Source organism: Engraulis encrasicolus, chromosome 7 (genome assembly GCF_034702125.1).
Source record: "Engraulis encrasicolus isolate BLACKSEA-1 chromosome 7, IST_EnEncr_1.0, whole genome shotgun sequence".
In the NCBI taxonomy this organism is placed as follows: Eukaryota; Metazoa; Chordata; class Actinopteri; order Clupeiformes; family Engraulidae; genus Engraulis; species Engraulis encrasicolus.
In genome coordinates, this window is record NC_085863.1 from 50238013 (window position 1) to 50255265 (window position 17253).

General features: G+C 45.9%; 2 protein-coding genes across 2 annotated transcripts in view; both read right to left on the minus strand.

Moving 5' to 3' along the window:
• The window catches only part of camk2a (calcium/calmodulin-dependent protein kinase II alpha), a 75337-nt gene extending 71237 nt beyond the window's left edge, over positions 1-4100 (minus strand). Inside the window, exons 1-2 of the mRNA XM_063203844.1 lie at positions 3823-4100; positions 1269-1363 (exon numbers count right to left, since the gene is read on the minus strand). Coding sequence (XP_063059914.1) covers positions 1269-1363; positions 3823-3884 — 157 coding nt within the window. The 5' untranslated portion in view covers positions 3885-4100. The remainder of the gene's footprint in view (positions 1-1268; positions 1364-3822) is intronic.
• Positions 4101-9854: 5754 nt separating this feature from the next.
• Positions 9855-17004, minus strand: arsib (arylsulfatase family, member Ib). Its single transcript, XM_063203843.1, has 2 exons — positions 16390-17004; positions 9855-13076 (listed from the first exon to the last, which is right to left on the minus strand). The coding sequence occupies exons 1-2, from the start codon at positions 16704-16706 to the stop codon at positions 11669-11671; spliced, it is 1725 nt and encodes a 574-aa protein (XP_063059913.1). The 5' UTR covers positions 16707-17004; the 3' UTR covers positions 9855-11668.
• Positions 17005-17253: the final 249 nt, after the last annotated feature.

The window sequence follows — 17253 nt, forward strand, 5'->3', positions numbered from 1 at the left end:
AGGCCTATACTATAGCTGAAAGAGAGAGGGGGAAAAGAGAGATCAGCACTGAAAGAAACAGATGAGAGGACTTTTGAAACATTTGATGTCTGCTCCCTGTTTTTGTTTCCTGATCTCCAATCTCCTGAATGTCTGACTTTAAATGAAACATTCATTAACCATAAATTGTCATAAATACCAATTTATGACAATGGTCAATGGAAGTAGGCCAACTGTAGGCTACTATACATGGGTTCTCAGTGTTTATCAACACAATGTTTGAGGAGGGGCAAGAGACTGGCAGCCAACCATGTGTTGTTTTTTTGACCGACAGCTGTTTCCAACAATCAGAGGTTGAGTTCTGCGCAGCTAGGTTCGCGCAGTCAGGTTATGATCAAAATTTAGAACACAAGTATGGCTGAAATTTGCAGAGGTGTGTCAGTGTCCGGTTTAGATTTTCTTAATTCTGCTGAGTGCTCGGCATGTAGTAGCACACAGGTAATATGGCGAGGAGGCATGTGACTCGGGAGCATATAGTAGGCGTGCTCCCGCAGTCAATTCATCCTGCTTTATTGTGGTATTGGGCTAGCAGCTTTAGGCCTACTGAATTCAGAGTGGGATGGGCTTTCCTAAGTAATCTAGCATCCATGGCAACCAGCTACTTTTGAGACTCCTGAAAGCTTAGCAGTCAACACCCCTCATATGAAGTAATGTCTTTGGAGGTAGCAAAAAGCTAAAAATAAGACTGCGCTTGAACGGAGACAGGAGAATTGGAGTATCACAATAATGAGTTTGAAATGTGTTCACCTGTGCCTCGGGGAGTCATTGTATGTAATGAAACCGACTCAATTACATTCTCAGAAGGTCCAGCGTTGTCTACTTGGACCTGCTCTGAAAGGGGGGTTGCTACTCTGTTGCTTGTCATCATTGGCAGGCCTAAATACTGCAACCGAATATCCTGCATATGGTGTGAAGTGTAACAATATTCTGTTTTTATTCAGGATTCCAACTGGTTGTACATGCAGAGTGAAATAATTTATAATGAAACAATCCCATCTCCCCATCCCTTTACTAAATTGCAGGGCTGCATTTAACCCTACATTGCCAACAGTACAATACACACCCACCAAATACAAGTACAACACACTCAAGTAGCAACTAAAGTAATGCAGTGTTAGTGTAATTCAACGCTTAGAGTCAAATTTGGTCCCAGAGTACTGGCTAAGTGTTGAGCTAACACCGCATTTTTACTGTACATGAATATATTTCAGGAAAGCACTTGCACTTACCCCTGGCAGAGAGTTTCTTGGTGTTGATGATCTTGGCAGCATACTCCTGTCCTGTGAGGACCTTTACACATCTGCGCACCACTGAAAAGGCTCCCCTTGGAAACAATCAAGCAATGCGTTAGTAACTCTGCCAATAGGCCTGCCAACAGGTTTTAAAAATACAGTTCTATATTACGATAAGTAAGAGTGAGACTATATCCAAAATCTAGTGTAATTTAAGTAACCTGTAACAATTAATTCACCTTTATGTCACGTTATTCTAAGTAATTTATGAATGAGTTATCTAGGACTACTGGAAATTTTGTTTATCAAGATAAAGACCACTGAGGAACACTTCGAGCTTGTGAATGAGGGTTTGGTACACCACAACATGTTGCTGCTACTGGTGTTCAAAATGTGACTTGTGAAGATGGTGACAATATTTTTGTGCATATTTTTTAAGCTCCCACATCCACAATGAAAATCCACGCTTTTTTGTGATGTGATGATTGTCTGATCAAATGACTGTGCATCCAATGCAAAGACATTGGTCTGATTTATCTTCGAATTCAATTAAATTCATTTGAGAATGTATTTCTTAGAAAATCACTTGAACGGACGTACAAAACTGTTTCTTGGATGTTACAATGGCTATGCGTCCTGTGAGCAGAGCAACGTCTGACTGACTGTGCGTAAACGGAAAGTCTTGCTGTTTTTTTGCCGTAAACATTTACAGTAATTCTCCATAAAACTAATGTGCCCGCCCCTCGCAGTTGGTTCTGTTCCGTGTTATCGTTCATCACATTCCCTGGGCTCTAAGTGGATGCTTATTGGGTTAGCAATTATGCTTATACGGTGGACTTCCAATTCCATGAATGGCATGAGAAATGACATAAGAACAGACTGTTGGTTATGTAATCACATTCAAATTGGAGGGAAGCTGTCCGGTTCACATCATTTAGTTGCTGTTCATGTCTGTCAACAGCATACTCTAAAACTGGGGGTAAAGGGAAGTATAAATGCCTATTTCTCTAAAATCACCCTAAATCAGGACATCTTATGACACTTTTTTCCGTTCATTTGCAGTGAAGCACATGACAGATATAAGACTACACCGCAGAAATGATTGCATTATATTAGTAACCTTTTTCTTGGTGAAGCTCTGCATATCTGCCTTCAAATAAAATTATGTAAGAAACTTGGCAGTGTATGCTAATGATTTGTGCGTGTTTGTACACGAATGTATTTGTGTGTGTGTGTGTGTGTGCGCGCAAGAGAGAGAGAGAGAGTTTGTGTATATGTGTGTATGTGTGTGACTGATTGTGTTTGTGTGTGTGAGAGAGACAGAGAGCAAGTGTGTGTGTGTGTGTGTGCTGTATGAGCCATGCTGTGTGTGGGAGTGCGCGTGTGGGCAGGTGGGCCACAGAGACCCCTGGACTCTCTCTCTCTCTCTCTCTCTCTCTCTCTCTCTCTCTCTCTCTCTCTCTCTCTCTCTCTCTCTCTCACTCACTCACTCACTCACTCACTCACTCACTCACTCACTCACTCTCTCTCTCTCTCTCTCTCTCTCTCTCTCTCTCTCTCTCTCTCTCTCTCTCTCTCTCTCTCTCCGTAGGTGTTACAAGCACTCCGCAAAGTACGTCCTCTGCTCGCATCACACCACCTCTTCAGTACAAGTGTCTGCCAGCAAAAACGGCCATTTGCTTCACTTATATGGCTATATTTAAATGAGACCGCTGTGCAGTCTAGAGCCGTGACATTTCATTTTCAAAAACCACGGCTTACGCTCAAGCGACTTTAACGAGAGGAGGCATCGTTAACTTTATTTGAAATAGACTGTTCATTATACGACTCATTACTCAAGAACACTATATTTAAATGACCTGTCTGATTAATTAGCGGATATGGTATGATAGTGGTAGTATCTTTCTCTCGCTAAAAATGAATACATCATTTTCCATATGAGTGCTTATTTAAATGCAAATTACAAATGCAAATCCTGGAGGGGGGAAAAAAAATCCAGATATCAGATGTAGCCATCATGCAATGCATCTTGGGACATACAAAAATCCAATCAGCAGCCTTAATGACTTTAGATAAGAAAATCGGCTTAATTTTCATTGCTGCTGCTGCTACTGCTACTGCTTCTGTTGCCTTGAACATGCTTTTCATCCTGCCACCTAGAGGTAGAAGTGCATCAGACCACTGCGCGCCAGAGGCTATAGTGTTCAACATGTGGTAGTTTGTGGTCCCATAACAGAGTTACTGTACAGTATAGGACCTAAAAAAAGCTGCCCCTGCTTCTATTTCAACTTGAAGCACCCTGAGCATGCCATCAGGTCCTCCTAAACTTCAACAAGCTTCCCAAGCCCCCCTTGTTACCCTGTACCTGGCAAGGACATCATTTACATCAACACCTCCACATCCACTTGTAATAACAACAACCACTTGTAACGTACTTCACAGCGTGCAAGGTTATTCCAGGCATTTTTGGTTTTCATTACAAGTCAAGCAAAGTAGACAAGAAACAAACACCAAACACTCTTACTTGACAGAAGAAAATCTGTTGACTTACTTGCCAAGTTCTTCAAAGAGCTGGTATTCCTCAGTGAAGCGGGTGCAGGTGATGGTAGCCATACTTAGATCTCAGAAGCAGGTGACAGGTCTGTGAATCTTTCTTGTTTGTCCTTTGCTTGCGTTTTTTGATGCTGTTTGTAAACGTGCTTTTCTTTTTTTGGGCTTAAAAGCGTGTTACTTATCAATCTCTTTCTCTAGGAAGAACAAAAGAGTAGAGAGAGGAGAAAAGAAAAGAAACAAGGAAGGAAGGATGAAAGAAAGAGAAAGGCCGTCTCTGAGGAGGTAGAGAGAGAGAGAGAACGCACTTCTCTATCACTCTCCTGATCTGCAGACAGGATGAGGAAGATGTGGAGAAGAGAGATGCTGGGTGACAGGTTTGCTACTGCCTGCCTCGCATCCGTCCGTGCGCCCGCCCGCTCGCTCCTCCATCCATCCGTGCGCCCGCCCTCCCTACCATCCCATCCCGCCTCTCCTCCAATCGCGGCGGCCGCCACTGCTCTTCTGAATACACAGCGCCGTCGCTATAGCAACTGCAGCATCCCTCCTTCCCTTTGCCAAGCGCACACACGGGGGCCAGAGAGGAAAGGCGCGCTGGCTACCACAAAGGCATGTGGTGATACACTGTGGATAATGTGGGCACACACCACACATGGGCACACACACATACACACACATACACACACACACACACACACACACACACACACACACACACACACACACACACACACACACACACACACACACACACACACACACACACACACACACACACACGCATCCACACATGCACGCACACACACACACAACACACCTGTGCGCCGAGGCAGACGGAACATCTTGCATGCTGACATGACTTTGTCTGATGATGTAATGGCTTGCCATTCTACTTCTCTATTCTTCTGTGTTTCACGTTTCATATTGTGTACACCTCATCAAGCTATTCCAACATCACTTCTTTTACTTTACATGAGCGTGTCACCTACAGCTGGCATAAAAAGTGGTATAGCTTAGATGTTGGATGTGCATTTACGTCCAAGAAAGTAGGCTATTTTAGCCTACAGAGAGCCAAGAGGATTTTTTCACTATCGAGATCGGTGAGGGGTTGAGTAGAGGGGAGTTGTTGAACTAGGGAGCCTAATCCCCCCAGGGCAGACAAGACATCCATGAACTTTTTGTTTTCCCCCATCACGTGTATAGCCGGCGTCTGCCTGCAGCCGCTTGCCTTTGTGGCCGCTACCGATGGCTGTCAGAGTGAAAGTAAACCCTTCAAGCTCCGTCACGCTTCAGTGCCTGGTAAGAGATTCTCCTGGGGAAAAGAGTGGGTCGGGGAAAAAAGAGGGAAAAATGTGAAAGATGAAAGAAGCCATAGCTGTGTGTGTGAGAGAGAGAGAGAGAGAAAGGGAAAACATGAGGTATTTGAAGTGAATGAAAGAGAGGCACAAAGAGAGAGAGAAGAGAGAGAGCTGGATAGAGCGAGTGATAGAGAGAGAGAGAGAGAGTTTGTGTTCATACACAGAAGACGACAGCATATAGGAGACACCACTGTCTGAAAGTAATGATAATTCTCATTTGCGGAAGAGCAGGAAGTACTAATGGTCGCCGGCAGACAGCAGCCAACTGCTCCCAATTACAGTCCAGCTGATGACCAGCTGTCAGACCTGGTAAAGTGTGCAGTAGTGTCAGAACACTACTGTAGGTCGGAACACTGCATGTCAGAACACTACACCACCTGGTAATGATGGCCACGGTCAGCGGAAGGGAACTCTAAAGAGGGTAAAGGGGTAGGTGTGAAGAAAGAAAGAAAGAAAGAAAGAAAGAAAGAAAGAAAGAAAGAAAAATCAAAAGACACAGGGAAGAGAGTAAGAACGGGAGAGAGGGAAGAAGGGAGGAGAGAAGGAATGAAGCAATGAATATTTTCCATTTGTTACCCGGTAATAAACTATGATGAACAGACATTATCATGACACTTCATGTTTGTGATTATCCACTAATGGTTAATGATTTAATTATATCAGGAAATCCTCTACTGTGCATTTGATTTTTAAAGCTTAGAGGTACTTTATGCTTAAACGAATGAAGTCTATTCACATTCCCACAGCTGCCTGAGGCAAAAATATGCCTTATTCATGCCATTACGCTAGTTAAAAAAAGACAATGAAATAATTCTTAAGACAAACTCTTGGCTTTATAGATGTTATTCTTCTCCTCAGCAAAAGAAGAGGAAGAAAAAAAAACGCTCAGTGTTCCTCAGTGTAGTATTTCTTGCCGTGTTTGGCCTCAAACACAGTCATAAATCAGTGAAAAATCCGGGGGCCAATTTACCTCATGTGGATACGCATAGGAGCACAAAGGCCTTGAGGGGCCCATCACTTATCCTAATGACCCCAAGCCAGGCAAGTTGAGCACTGTTGCACAGTCAACAGTAGTGTGGAGCGGAGGCGTATGTAGTTCATATGGGGGCAGAAAGGTAGAATATTACTGACCCCCTGTGCTGACGGTTGGTATGACACACAGGCACCACATACTCTTCTACACCGGCTGGTTTAGGAGAATGATTGAAGACAGGCTGAAGAGAGTGTTGATAATCACATAACGATTCGAGACAGATCAGGCCAGGCGTGATAACATCTGCTCTTCAGCAGCCAAAATAAGGAGAAGAAGTAAAAAGGAAAGAAGACGTCACACCAAAATCTTATCAATCTGTGTCTAAGAATAGGGCCAGGGCAGGAGCGTGCAAATCTGTGACTCTTTGTGTGTCTCAGCGTTGCTTACATGTGTGCGTTCAGCCTTAGTTCCCGCAACATTCTCTCTCTCTCTCTCTCTCTCTCTCTTTTCTTTTTCTCTCTCCATACCTCTCCCAGACAAATTCCAAAATCTCCATGGCAACACTGAGGTGTGAGTCATCATAGAAGCACAGCTGGCCCCTGTGTGTGTGCGCGCGCGTGTGTGTGTGGTTGTGCGTGTGAGACTGAGTGAGTTTGTGTGGCTCTATATGTTTATGTATTGAGGAGTGCATTTGGCCATGCTTTATGCTCATGTGATGTGACGACAACTCTAATATCTCCTCCGGATGAAACTTCACATGTGCTGTCCATACACTTTGTGTCACGACACTCCATCACTCACAATCATGTAGGCTATGTATTCAAAGCCCATTCTCTGTCAGTAAGTTTTGTTGTTATTATTGTGCAACTGATTCTCGCTCATGTGTTATCAGTTACTCCTCTGGCTCTGAGCATTGTCTCCCTCACACAAAAACAGCTGCTTTGTCCACCATTCTCCACACCACCAAGCTCCACATCTGATAACAGCGTGCCCACGAGGCAGACCACATCAAACAGCTTTCACCACTCACTTGGGATCTCATCATCTGGGCCGCTGGCAGCTTTGGCCGGGCCCAGGACAAAGTCATTTGAAAGGGCCCCCCATCCAATACATGCAATGTAATGAGGACCCAATTTTGGGGCCCCTCTCTCCCAGGGCCCGTAACAACATACCCCTTTGTTCCCCCGCCAGCTTCCCTGCTCATCATCATGAGTTTGTCTTGTCAGTGGATGCCCGGCAAATGCCAAAATCTGTGCTGGGATCCTGGCGAGCTCCTGTCTCTTTCTACCGCCTCTTTCATCTTTCATCTTTATCTGACAGTAGCGATCAGGATTATCGTTACCCTCATCACTACACTCCCTCAGTCAATGCTTGTCTCCTCTCGACAAAGTCTCCATAAAATACACTTGACTTGACAGTCCCATTTGGGGCTCAAAAGTGAGATAATTCAAGATCCTGTGCATGCCGACACTTATGATAACCAGAGGATTGAGTTTATCGAGGTGTAAAACGGTCAAAAGCGTCGGCAAGAGTGGCCCATATCGCAGTGACACTTGGGAGTGGACTGATTGATATTACAGACTGTGCTGCCATACCTTCAACCCCAAGACGACTCTATATGACTGGGCCCATAGCCAACCTCCAGAAGCAGCACTGGAAGGAAAAAAAAAAACATATTTCAGTTGTGAATAAATGTCCTCAAAGCGTCCTTTGGAAAGACTTCCATTTATGAAAACCCATTTGTCATTATTTGCACGGGAATAAGGCAAGCACATGGGTTTCAGCTATTAACATGGCAGATGTAGTATCATAGAGAACTTATACAGTAATGTCTTCACAGCTGCATTAGATTACTCTATGGGGAAGACACAGAGGGTGTTAGACAGGGAGAACATCTTGACAGGCCATTCTTCTAATCTACACACTGTAAAGTAAGTTCTCAATGCACGTCGTAGTGTTGGCCAGACATCTTTGACAAGAGATCAATCATCCTCAATGCAGCATGCCTGAACTTATGTCAAGGGAACCAATTTATTTAATTTAATGTCAGATTCTTTCCCACACAGTAGATGTTGCTAATTCAACACATGAATTACATTGCAATAGCATTGCAAAATTAGTTTGTTGTGCATGGTGACATAATGGTAATGTGTTGATATAAATCTCCTTCTTTGCTGGCCAACCTGCGGTCAGTACAGGTGGCAAAAAAAGGTCTCCAAAAAATTGGTGAAAACCTCTATACAAAACCACTACTTCCCCTTGGTCCAAACTGACCTACTTGTTTCTCTGTCAAGTCTGATACTTTGCAGATACTGGTATGAAAGCCAATGAAAAGGACAGTCAGACCTTCTGTTTGCCTACAAATAGTAGGCTTAAATGAGCTTATTCATCTAGTGATGGCAAAATGGTCCCGCATGGTTACGATTTACGGGAAATGAGAGAAAATCACTCCCTATAAACCCTATGACATACTGGGAAATAAAACTCAGGAGATACATCTCCTAAACAAAGGCATCACACAGCTAGCAAGTTTGAACCATTTGTTTCCGAGTAGTAATAACAAAATGACAAGTGTTATCGAAATATCTAAACTGCGCCATTCAAATAAACAACCATAATGGTAAAAGAATGGGACATAATGGATTCATGCAGCATGGGGAATAGCTCCCTATGGACTAAAGCCTCCCATCTCTCTGTATATGTTAAATAAAGATAAATACTGTCAGCTCTCCTCCCATGACTGCTGCAGTCTCCTGGCAGCAGGTTCGTCCTCAAGTTCCTCTGCCAGATTCAGCTCCCATCTGAGTCAATGTACTGTGCAGCTGGTACTGTGTGTTGTCATGGCTTCTCCCGGTGTTGTCTTGTGTCGAGATGGGATGCATTGTCTAGGTGAGCTACCAATGGGCTGTTAACATAGCCCAAACCTTGTCCCCCAGGAATGCCTCTATAGTGTGTTGTAATGACTTGGCTCAGCATGGGTGCCATGGACAGGAAGCCAATGGCACCCAAACCCAAACTATAACGCCAAAGGGATGCTATAGTGTCAAACACAAGCAGGTAATTGGAGTGCTTCTGGGTCTTCACCTTTTTCCCTTGGTGCTCATCAGTGTAGGGGTTCTCAAACTTGGTCCAGGTAGACAAATGCTGAGGCACTCAAGGCTGCAATTTTTACTTTTTTTATTTGGCTACAATAATGCCTACGCATTTCGGCCCTTATGGCCTTCTTCAGGGCGTATCAAGAGCAGGCTGCTATAGTGTGTTGTAATGGCTTGGTAGCTGTGGTTGACTGCATAGGGATGCTATAGTGTGTTTAATGGCTTGGTAGCTGAGGTTGACACTATAGGGATTCTATAGTGTGTTGTAATGGCTTGGTAGCTGAGCTTGACTCTATACGGATTCTATAGTGTGTTGTAATGGCTTGGTAGCTTAGTTGACTCCATAGGAATTCTATAGTGTGTGGTAATGGCTTGGTAGCTGAGCTCAACGACTGGCAGTCCATATCGGCACAACACCGGCATCCTTATCTGACTCTTTGCCACAGTGCACTTTAGACAGCACTCGCCTGCTCGCCGCCTGGCTGCTGTCAAGCTGTGAGAGACCTATCGAGACGGAGCCGAAGTCCATCAGGTGCTTCAGTGCCTTGTCATTAAATGCCAGCTGAGAGGGGGCCAGTTGTCTGGAAGAGCGGAGGCCCCAGCCAGCCAGCACTCAACTCTACGCCACACTCCAAGCCACAAATAAACAGCAGCAGGCCACGGTGACAACCTGCCACCCAGAGCCTTTTTAATAAAGGTCACGCTGTGCACTATCTTGACAAAAAAATGCCAGCCGCTTATCCCCCTCGCCTGGCCTGAATGTGAAGTGGATATAATTAGAGGAGAAAAATACAGTCAAGGAAAAAAAGCATTTAGGCTGTTTATTGTGTCCTTTTCAAAAGAAAGACAAAGGTAAGACCCACATGGCCTTACCAAGTGAAAAAGTACCAATAACTTAAGAGTTCATTTTTTGAAGAAGTTTACAGTATATGTCTAGTGTGTGTGTGTGTGTGTGTGTGTGTGAAAGAGAGAGAGAGAGAGGCAGAGAGAGAGAATGTTTGAGTTTGGTAAATATATGTATGATTTACTGAGTTTTGAGTTTAAATAAATCTGAATGACGCTTTATCATTTTCCCAGCACACCATACATTCTTACTGTACACAAGAAAACCCAGCATCAAATAACAACCAATTCTGTGAGATAAATGTCCATATACGTAATACCAGGTCATCTCAATAAATAACATTATATTATTATCATCATCATTATTTTGCACTGGTACTGTACCACTGTAGCATTTAGTCCACGGTTCTCTGTACAGATGTCAGCTAATGCCTAATGCCCCTATGTCTTGTATGATGACTTGCAGAGTCCTGTCCTGTGAGCGGCTGTGGCGGTATATAATTAGTCATGGCCATTAGTCAGGCTCAGAAGTGTGGGAGTCAGTTGGGAGGCGAATGAGCTCACTCAACTTTGGCCACGCTGCGGCTGCCGAGACGAGAGAGACGATGCAGGCTGATAAGGCACAGCGGAGAAACAACACTTTTCATAGTGTTTAGTCAGACCACAGCTTAGCTCAGTGATCATAGGACACGGAATTGGATACACTTTAGGGCAAGTTCCAGTGTGCATTCTTGCAATGCTTGTAGAAGCACTATGTCATTTTAAATACATCAAACACATGCACTAAAGAAGTATTACAATTAGACATCAAGAAAACAAAATAAACAATGATTCTGTTTTTTTTTCCTTGAGATATGATGATGGCATGTGGACTATCTGAAACATCAGTTAAAGCTTCCAAGTAGGTCAGTTATGAGAGTACCTTAAATGGCCAAGACCACTTACACCAGTAGGTTTGAAATTGTAACAACAAGGCCGTGCTTCTCAGACGAGTTAGGGTAAATATAACCGGTGGATTCACAAACCGGTGGAAGAACAAACATGGAAAAAGAGTCCGATGTAAACAGAGTTCGAGCGTCCACCTCTCAGTAATGCCTGTGATGTGGTGCCGGCAGGGGCTCAGGAAGCAGGCAGCTGAACGGGGCCGGACTGGGACCAACAAAACACCAGGGCATTTTTGTCTTAAACCCTTAGCACAGAGCTTATGTTATAACCTTACTGAATTACAAAATTGTAATGGCTATGTTTTAATCTGTTACTTTTTCAGCAAATATTGAATAGGCCCGCTAGTGACCCCATCTGCAGTAAGAGGCCACACTGACCCCTCATACAGTACATACAAACCGTTTTCGCATATCATATATCCTGCTTGACTCTGTCCACTCTCTACATTGACGACGGGCCAATTGGCCGCCCCCTCTAAACTGTGGGCCAAAAAAACCAAACAAACTAATTAAAAAACAACAAATCAGCACATGGGGACTGTCGGTCCACTGCGGAAATGCCCCGTATGTCAGATGACCAAGTCCAGCCCCGCTGCTGAATGTTTTCAAAAGCGCATTTCTCAGTGATTCAGTGCTACATTCGGTTGGACAGGACCCGCTTGTTCAGCCGCTTGAAGAAGGGCTTGAGTCTGCAGACCTTGCACTTGATCCTCTTGCGGTTCTTTCCCCGCTTGTAGTAGACGCCCGTGGTGGCCTGCCGCTCCTCCTCGCCATCCTCCACCCAGGGCCTCCAGACGCCGCCGTGTCGGTCCGGGTTGGCGCGCGGGTCGTCGGGCGGGTAATGCACGGGCACGGCGGTGCGGTTGTGGTGCGCCAGCCGCGCCAGCAGCTTCTTCACCACGTCGGGCCGCTGTGCCGCCATGTCGAGCCGCTCGCACGGGTCTCCCGTGATGTTGTACAGCCACACGGACTTGGCCTGGTGCCCGACGCCCCGCTCCAGGTTCCACCAGCCCCCGGGGAAGTGGGCTAGCACCTGGGGAGGCACCCAGTCTCCGTGGCCTGGGTCTCCAGTCAGCAGCTTCCAGTCCCCGACACGGATGGCAGCCTGCACGGACGTGTCCCAAATCTGCTGGCCCTCCGCGTATGACCCCTGACCTTTGCGGTTGAGTGGGTCGATGTTATGCAGGATCTCCCGCCGAGGAGACTCCTTGCCCTCGCTGAGCGTGGGCCACATGTCGTAGCCGTCCAGCCCGCGGTCCTGAGACGCATTACCCCCCGCCAGCCCCACCAGTGTGGGGAACCAGTCGGTGATGTGCACCAGCGCTTTGCTCACCCGTCGCCGGTGCCTCAGCAGGGGGCTGTGCACGAAGCCCACCCCCCGGATGCCGCCCTCCCAGTAGGTGCCCTTACGTCCCCTCAGGGGCCAGTTGCTGCCCCCCGTGAAGGGCTGCGCGCCGTTGTCCGTGCTGAACACCAGCACGCTGTTCTTGTAGTAGCCGTACTTGCGCAGCGCGTAGGTGATGTTGTGCACCGCCTCGTCCACGATGGACACCACGGCCGCGTACTTGCGGCGCGCCACGTTGCCCATGTTACGGTACGGGTAGATGTACTCCTTAGGCGGCTTTAAGGGCGTGTGCACCGCCTGCAGGGAGACGAAGAGGAACAGGGGCTGGCTGGAGGGGTCGTGGGCGGCCAGGATCTTCCTCACCCGCTGCGTGTAGAGGTGCGTGGAGTACTTCCCCTTGTGGCCCCACGCCACCGACTCGCCCTCGTGGAGGTCGAACCCGCACAGGGCCTTGCCGTCGCACGAGCTGTAGGTGTAGTAGTCCACGCTGCCCGTGAGCGAGCCGAAGTAGGAGTGGAAGCCGCGGCGCGTGGGCAGGCAGTCCTTGCGGTAGAAGCCCAGGTGCCACTTGCCCACCATGTGCGTGGCGTAGCCGGCCTCCTGCAGCCGCTGGGGCAGCGTGGCCATGTGGCGCGGCAGGCAGTTGGGCTGGCGCGGACGGATGATGGAGTGCTGGAGACCCGTGTGGATCTGGTACCTGGGAAGGTGGGACACAGACAAAAACAGGAAGGGCATCCTTTAATAAAGTAGGCTATCCACACTCTAACAGCACTATGCTACTAGCATGCACAAGTTGAATGAATGATATTAACATAGTTGGGTTGGTGGGTGATGGACTGCTGGAGGAGACCCATGTGGATCTGGTACCTGGAGGGTGGAACACAGACAAAAACAGGAAGAACATCCTGAATGTCCTTTTCGATTAATAAGCTCTCTGCTGTAACCGTACTGTACTACTAACATGCAGGAGTTAAATGAATTATATTAATATATAGTTGGGATGGCAAGGCTGTATGATGGAGTTCTGGAGGCCTGTGTGGAAGCATGCTTAGTGATTTTGCGATGAGAGTCACTGTCAGTTCAGTCACTGTCACTTGCAAGAATCCAATCTACCTATTTTTATTAACTAGCTCCCAAAGATGGTGCCTACATGTTGGGATTTGAATCAATGATGGGGATGGTTGTAGCTTTGTCTGGTTGTAGACAAAGGCATTTTCAGAGTTATATAAAGTAGAAGTAGAAGTATGTAATTACACCACTAGTGGTATGATATTACATAGTTTCAACTTTGTAATAGCATATCACTAGTGTTGTAATTACATCTGTAAGAGTATTTTTACTTGTACTTTATACAGCTCTGCTTGAAATACTACACCTGTCTAGCTCGTGGGCGAGCTATCAGACTAAGTTCCATCTCTGAGCTTAGTGCAACAGCCTGCTAATGTTGATGCACTGTTTCTAATTAAGAAGGAACTTGTTTAACCTGCAAAGTGCAAGTGTTCCAAAGCTATGTGCAGGGGTGTCATTCAGGGGGGTAAAGTGTGACTGACTCACCAGGGCCACATGTATATAGGGGGCCCACACAGTCTGATTTATGTCGATATATGGTTGCTGGTGTCCATTGGAGCTGATTGTACATAGGGTCCACAATTTGCTGCTATGCTCCTGGCTACGTGAGAGTTGAATTTAACATCTGGAATAAATGAATCTCTGTTGATCAACAAGCGCTATTCCTGTAATGTGCATGATGTTAGGATGTTTTCCGAGAAATACTTTCACACCCATTGTATGAAAATTGTCCATATAACTGTCAAACACTTAAGTAATGTCACAATTGCTTGTTGTTGTGTAATGCTCCATATTTCGGTCCAGTGCTCTTTAGTAACCTTGTGTAAAAGCACAGGATGGGTGTTCTTTTTTTAAAAGAGGTTTTTAGGGTAGGATTCGTTGTACTGTTATTTCACAGGACAACATAAGACGGTGACAGGAGGTGAGTGGGCGAAAGAGACCGGGAAGGATTTGGAAATGACCTCGGGCGGGAATCGAACCCGGGTCCCCGGTGTAACACGGTGACTTGGCCGTTTCAGCCACGCCAGGCTGTGTGTTCTGCATTGATCGACAATGGCCATTCATCAGAGGTCTCTACATAGAAAACCTTATCATTACGTGGCATGAAAACAATAAGTCTCACTCACACACAGACTACTTTATGAATGAATGAATGACTGAGTCTGGGATGGTAGCATGGGAGGGGAAAAGAGCAAGCAGGAAAGAAGGATAAGCGGATATGAATAAACAACACTTACACAGATGTGTGTGTGTGTGTGTGTGTGTGTGTGTGTGTGTGTGTGTGTGTGTGTGTGTGTGTGTGTGTAGGCCTACAAGCACACACATACAGTATATGCACACACAATGTCCTTGTGTTGAGATAACCACACAGCTGTTTTCCTGGGCGTACGTCCTCTATGGCATGCAGCTGTGTGGTCTAGTAGTCTGCAGTGCACACAAAGGCAAGATCTGCAAACGCGTATGAACTCTTTACAAACATTTTTGGAGGTGGTGTTGACAGAAATAAGGCTGGAACTTAACTGCTGCCTGCCAGCATCACGTTTAATTACCTTCCCACAGGCCCTTTTGTCATTTGCTCTTGTTTGTTCCAAAATATCAGGCCACCACATCTCTGTTCCCTTCTGCGTCACGGCTCTATGGTGTCAGGGTAAACCATACCGCTGTCTGACCATACTCTTTGTTTTCTCCTGTTTGCCAACCTCAACCTATACAAACACTTTTTCTGAAAGCCCCTGTGCGGTCGGTATTCCTCCCCGGAGGGATGGGAAAGGACTGCACTACACCGCACCAAGCCACTAACTCTTGGTGATTGTTTTGGTCTCCTACTGCCCACTTCCCAAAATAAGAGCACGCTGTCTTTAATGGTTGTGGTATTACACCTTTTCCGGAAGTGATGGTCAGTATAATGCATAGCTTTGCTTTGCCAGTGACGATAGAATGTTTGTCATTTTCCTCTGTACAACTCACACCTCTGAAGGATGTGGCATTTTAGGTCTCCTGAATGTATCCAACCACTGGCCTGCAGCGCAAACTGAGGATGTGGGTGAGAGCCCTCAGTAATGACGCGTCTGCCCGGTGCACAATATTCTACAACTCTTGCTACAAAATATGTTATAGATAGATAGATAGATAGATAGATAGATAGATAGATAGATAGATAGATAGATAGATAGATAGATAGATAGATAGATAGATAGATAGATATACATTGCCTGTGAAAAAAAGGTGTTCTGACCTTGTGTGCAACTCATACCTCTGAAGGATGTGGCATTTTAGGTCTTTTGAATGTATCCCACCCTGGCCTGCATAGAGCACAACCTGGGGATGTGGGTTTGTGACCGCTGTGTGCGGCCCACATCTGCATGTGGCAGCAGGGGATTTTTAGAGGAAAAGGAGTGTGACTTAAAATAAGATTGCTTTTACACACAATATTATGGAGAGAGAGAGAGAGAGAGAGAGAGAGAGAGAGAGAGAGAGAGAGAGAGAGAGAGAGAGAGAGAGAGAGAACGCTTTCATCATACATGATTTTTCAATTTCGTCAAAAACATTGTGCAACTTTGGAAAAACACGCAAATTGACATAAGAGAGAGATATGGTTTTGCTTATAGTAAGGATGAGTGTATGTGAGGGTATGTGGGTGTGTGACCAAAAAGGATGCGTGCGTACATGTGGCTGCATGGCGGCAAGGGGTGTTCAAAGGCGAATGTTCACTCTATTGTTATACATACAGTATGACAAATCGACAAACAGCATTGAAAGCATATGGGTGTATTGGATGTGTAGACATACAGACAGACAGACAGACAAGAGGCTGCACTTTAGATGGCAATAACCTAGATAGAAAGACAAAAAGGATGTTGCCTAGATGACATTGGTCAAAGTATTCTTGATCTTATACAGGTGACAACAAATGTAGGCTATCTGCTATATTTTCAACTTACCTGCCGGTGATCAGCTGACTGCGTGACGGAGTACACAGGGGTTGGACGTAATAGTTCTCCAGTTTGACTCCTTCCTTGGCTAGCTTGTCCAGTGTCGGAGTGCGGATTTCCGAATCATGGTAGCCTATGTCGTGAAACCCCTGATCGTCCGTTAAAATGAAAATAATGTGTGGAGGTTGCTTTGCTTTGTATGCTGCAGATCCCCGAAAGAGAAAAGATTCACTCTCCACTTGGTTGGGCTTGACCCAGTCCCAGGACGCGTAGCTGCATCTGAATAGATTGACCAAAAAAATGAGACAAGATGCTTGCATGGCCATGTCTTATCCACGTATGCTTCTTAACCGCTCTGCTGTGGAGATGTGCTACCGGCTGTCTTGTGTTGACATGACTACTTCTTCGAGATTAATATTCATTCATCTCAGAGCCGTCACTAACTGAAAGTTGGCAAAACCCTGCCAGCATGACTCCAGCACGCGCTTCTGTTCTGAAGTGTTCACTGCACGCGCCGTCTGGAAGACAATCATAGGCTGTTCGAAGCCGTTCAAATAACATCTGGTTATGCCTTGGAGTTCGAGATGTTTTAAACCCTGTTTTAATGGGGGACACTGCGCACACACTGGCTACGGCTAAAATGTGGATGATTGCAGAGTACTACACACCGATTTACTCGCATTGCACATTTTCCAAGACTCCGCCCGTTGGAAAGCATCTCATCCCACCGACCTGAAATAAGACGCTGGTAACCACCCCTCGTTCTTAAGTCTTTCCTTATCCCTCTGCATGCGGACTGCACATCTGCACCATAGCCTGAAGTTGGTGAACAAGAACCCCACCGTTTAAAAATCTACATGTCCGTGCGTATTT

What these genes read in the sequence shown, in the direction of transcription:
- arsib (XM_063203843.1), bottom strand. Translation starts at nt 16,706, where the DNA reads ATGGCCATGCAAGCATCTTGTCTCATTTTTTTGGTCAATCTATTCAGA. An exon ending in AGTCAGCTGATCACCGGCAG is followed by an intron (nt 13,077 to 16,389) that starts GTAAGTTGAAAA and finishes CCACCTTCCCAG; the next exon opens with GTACCAGATCCACACGGGTC.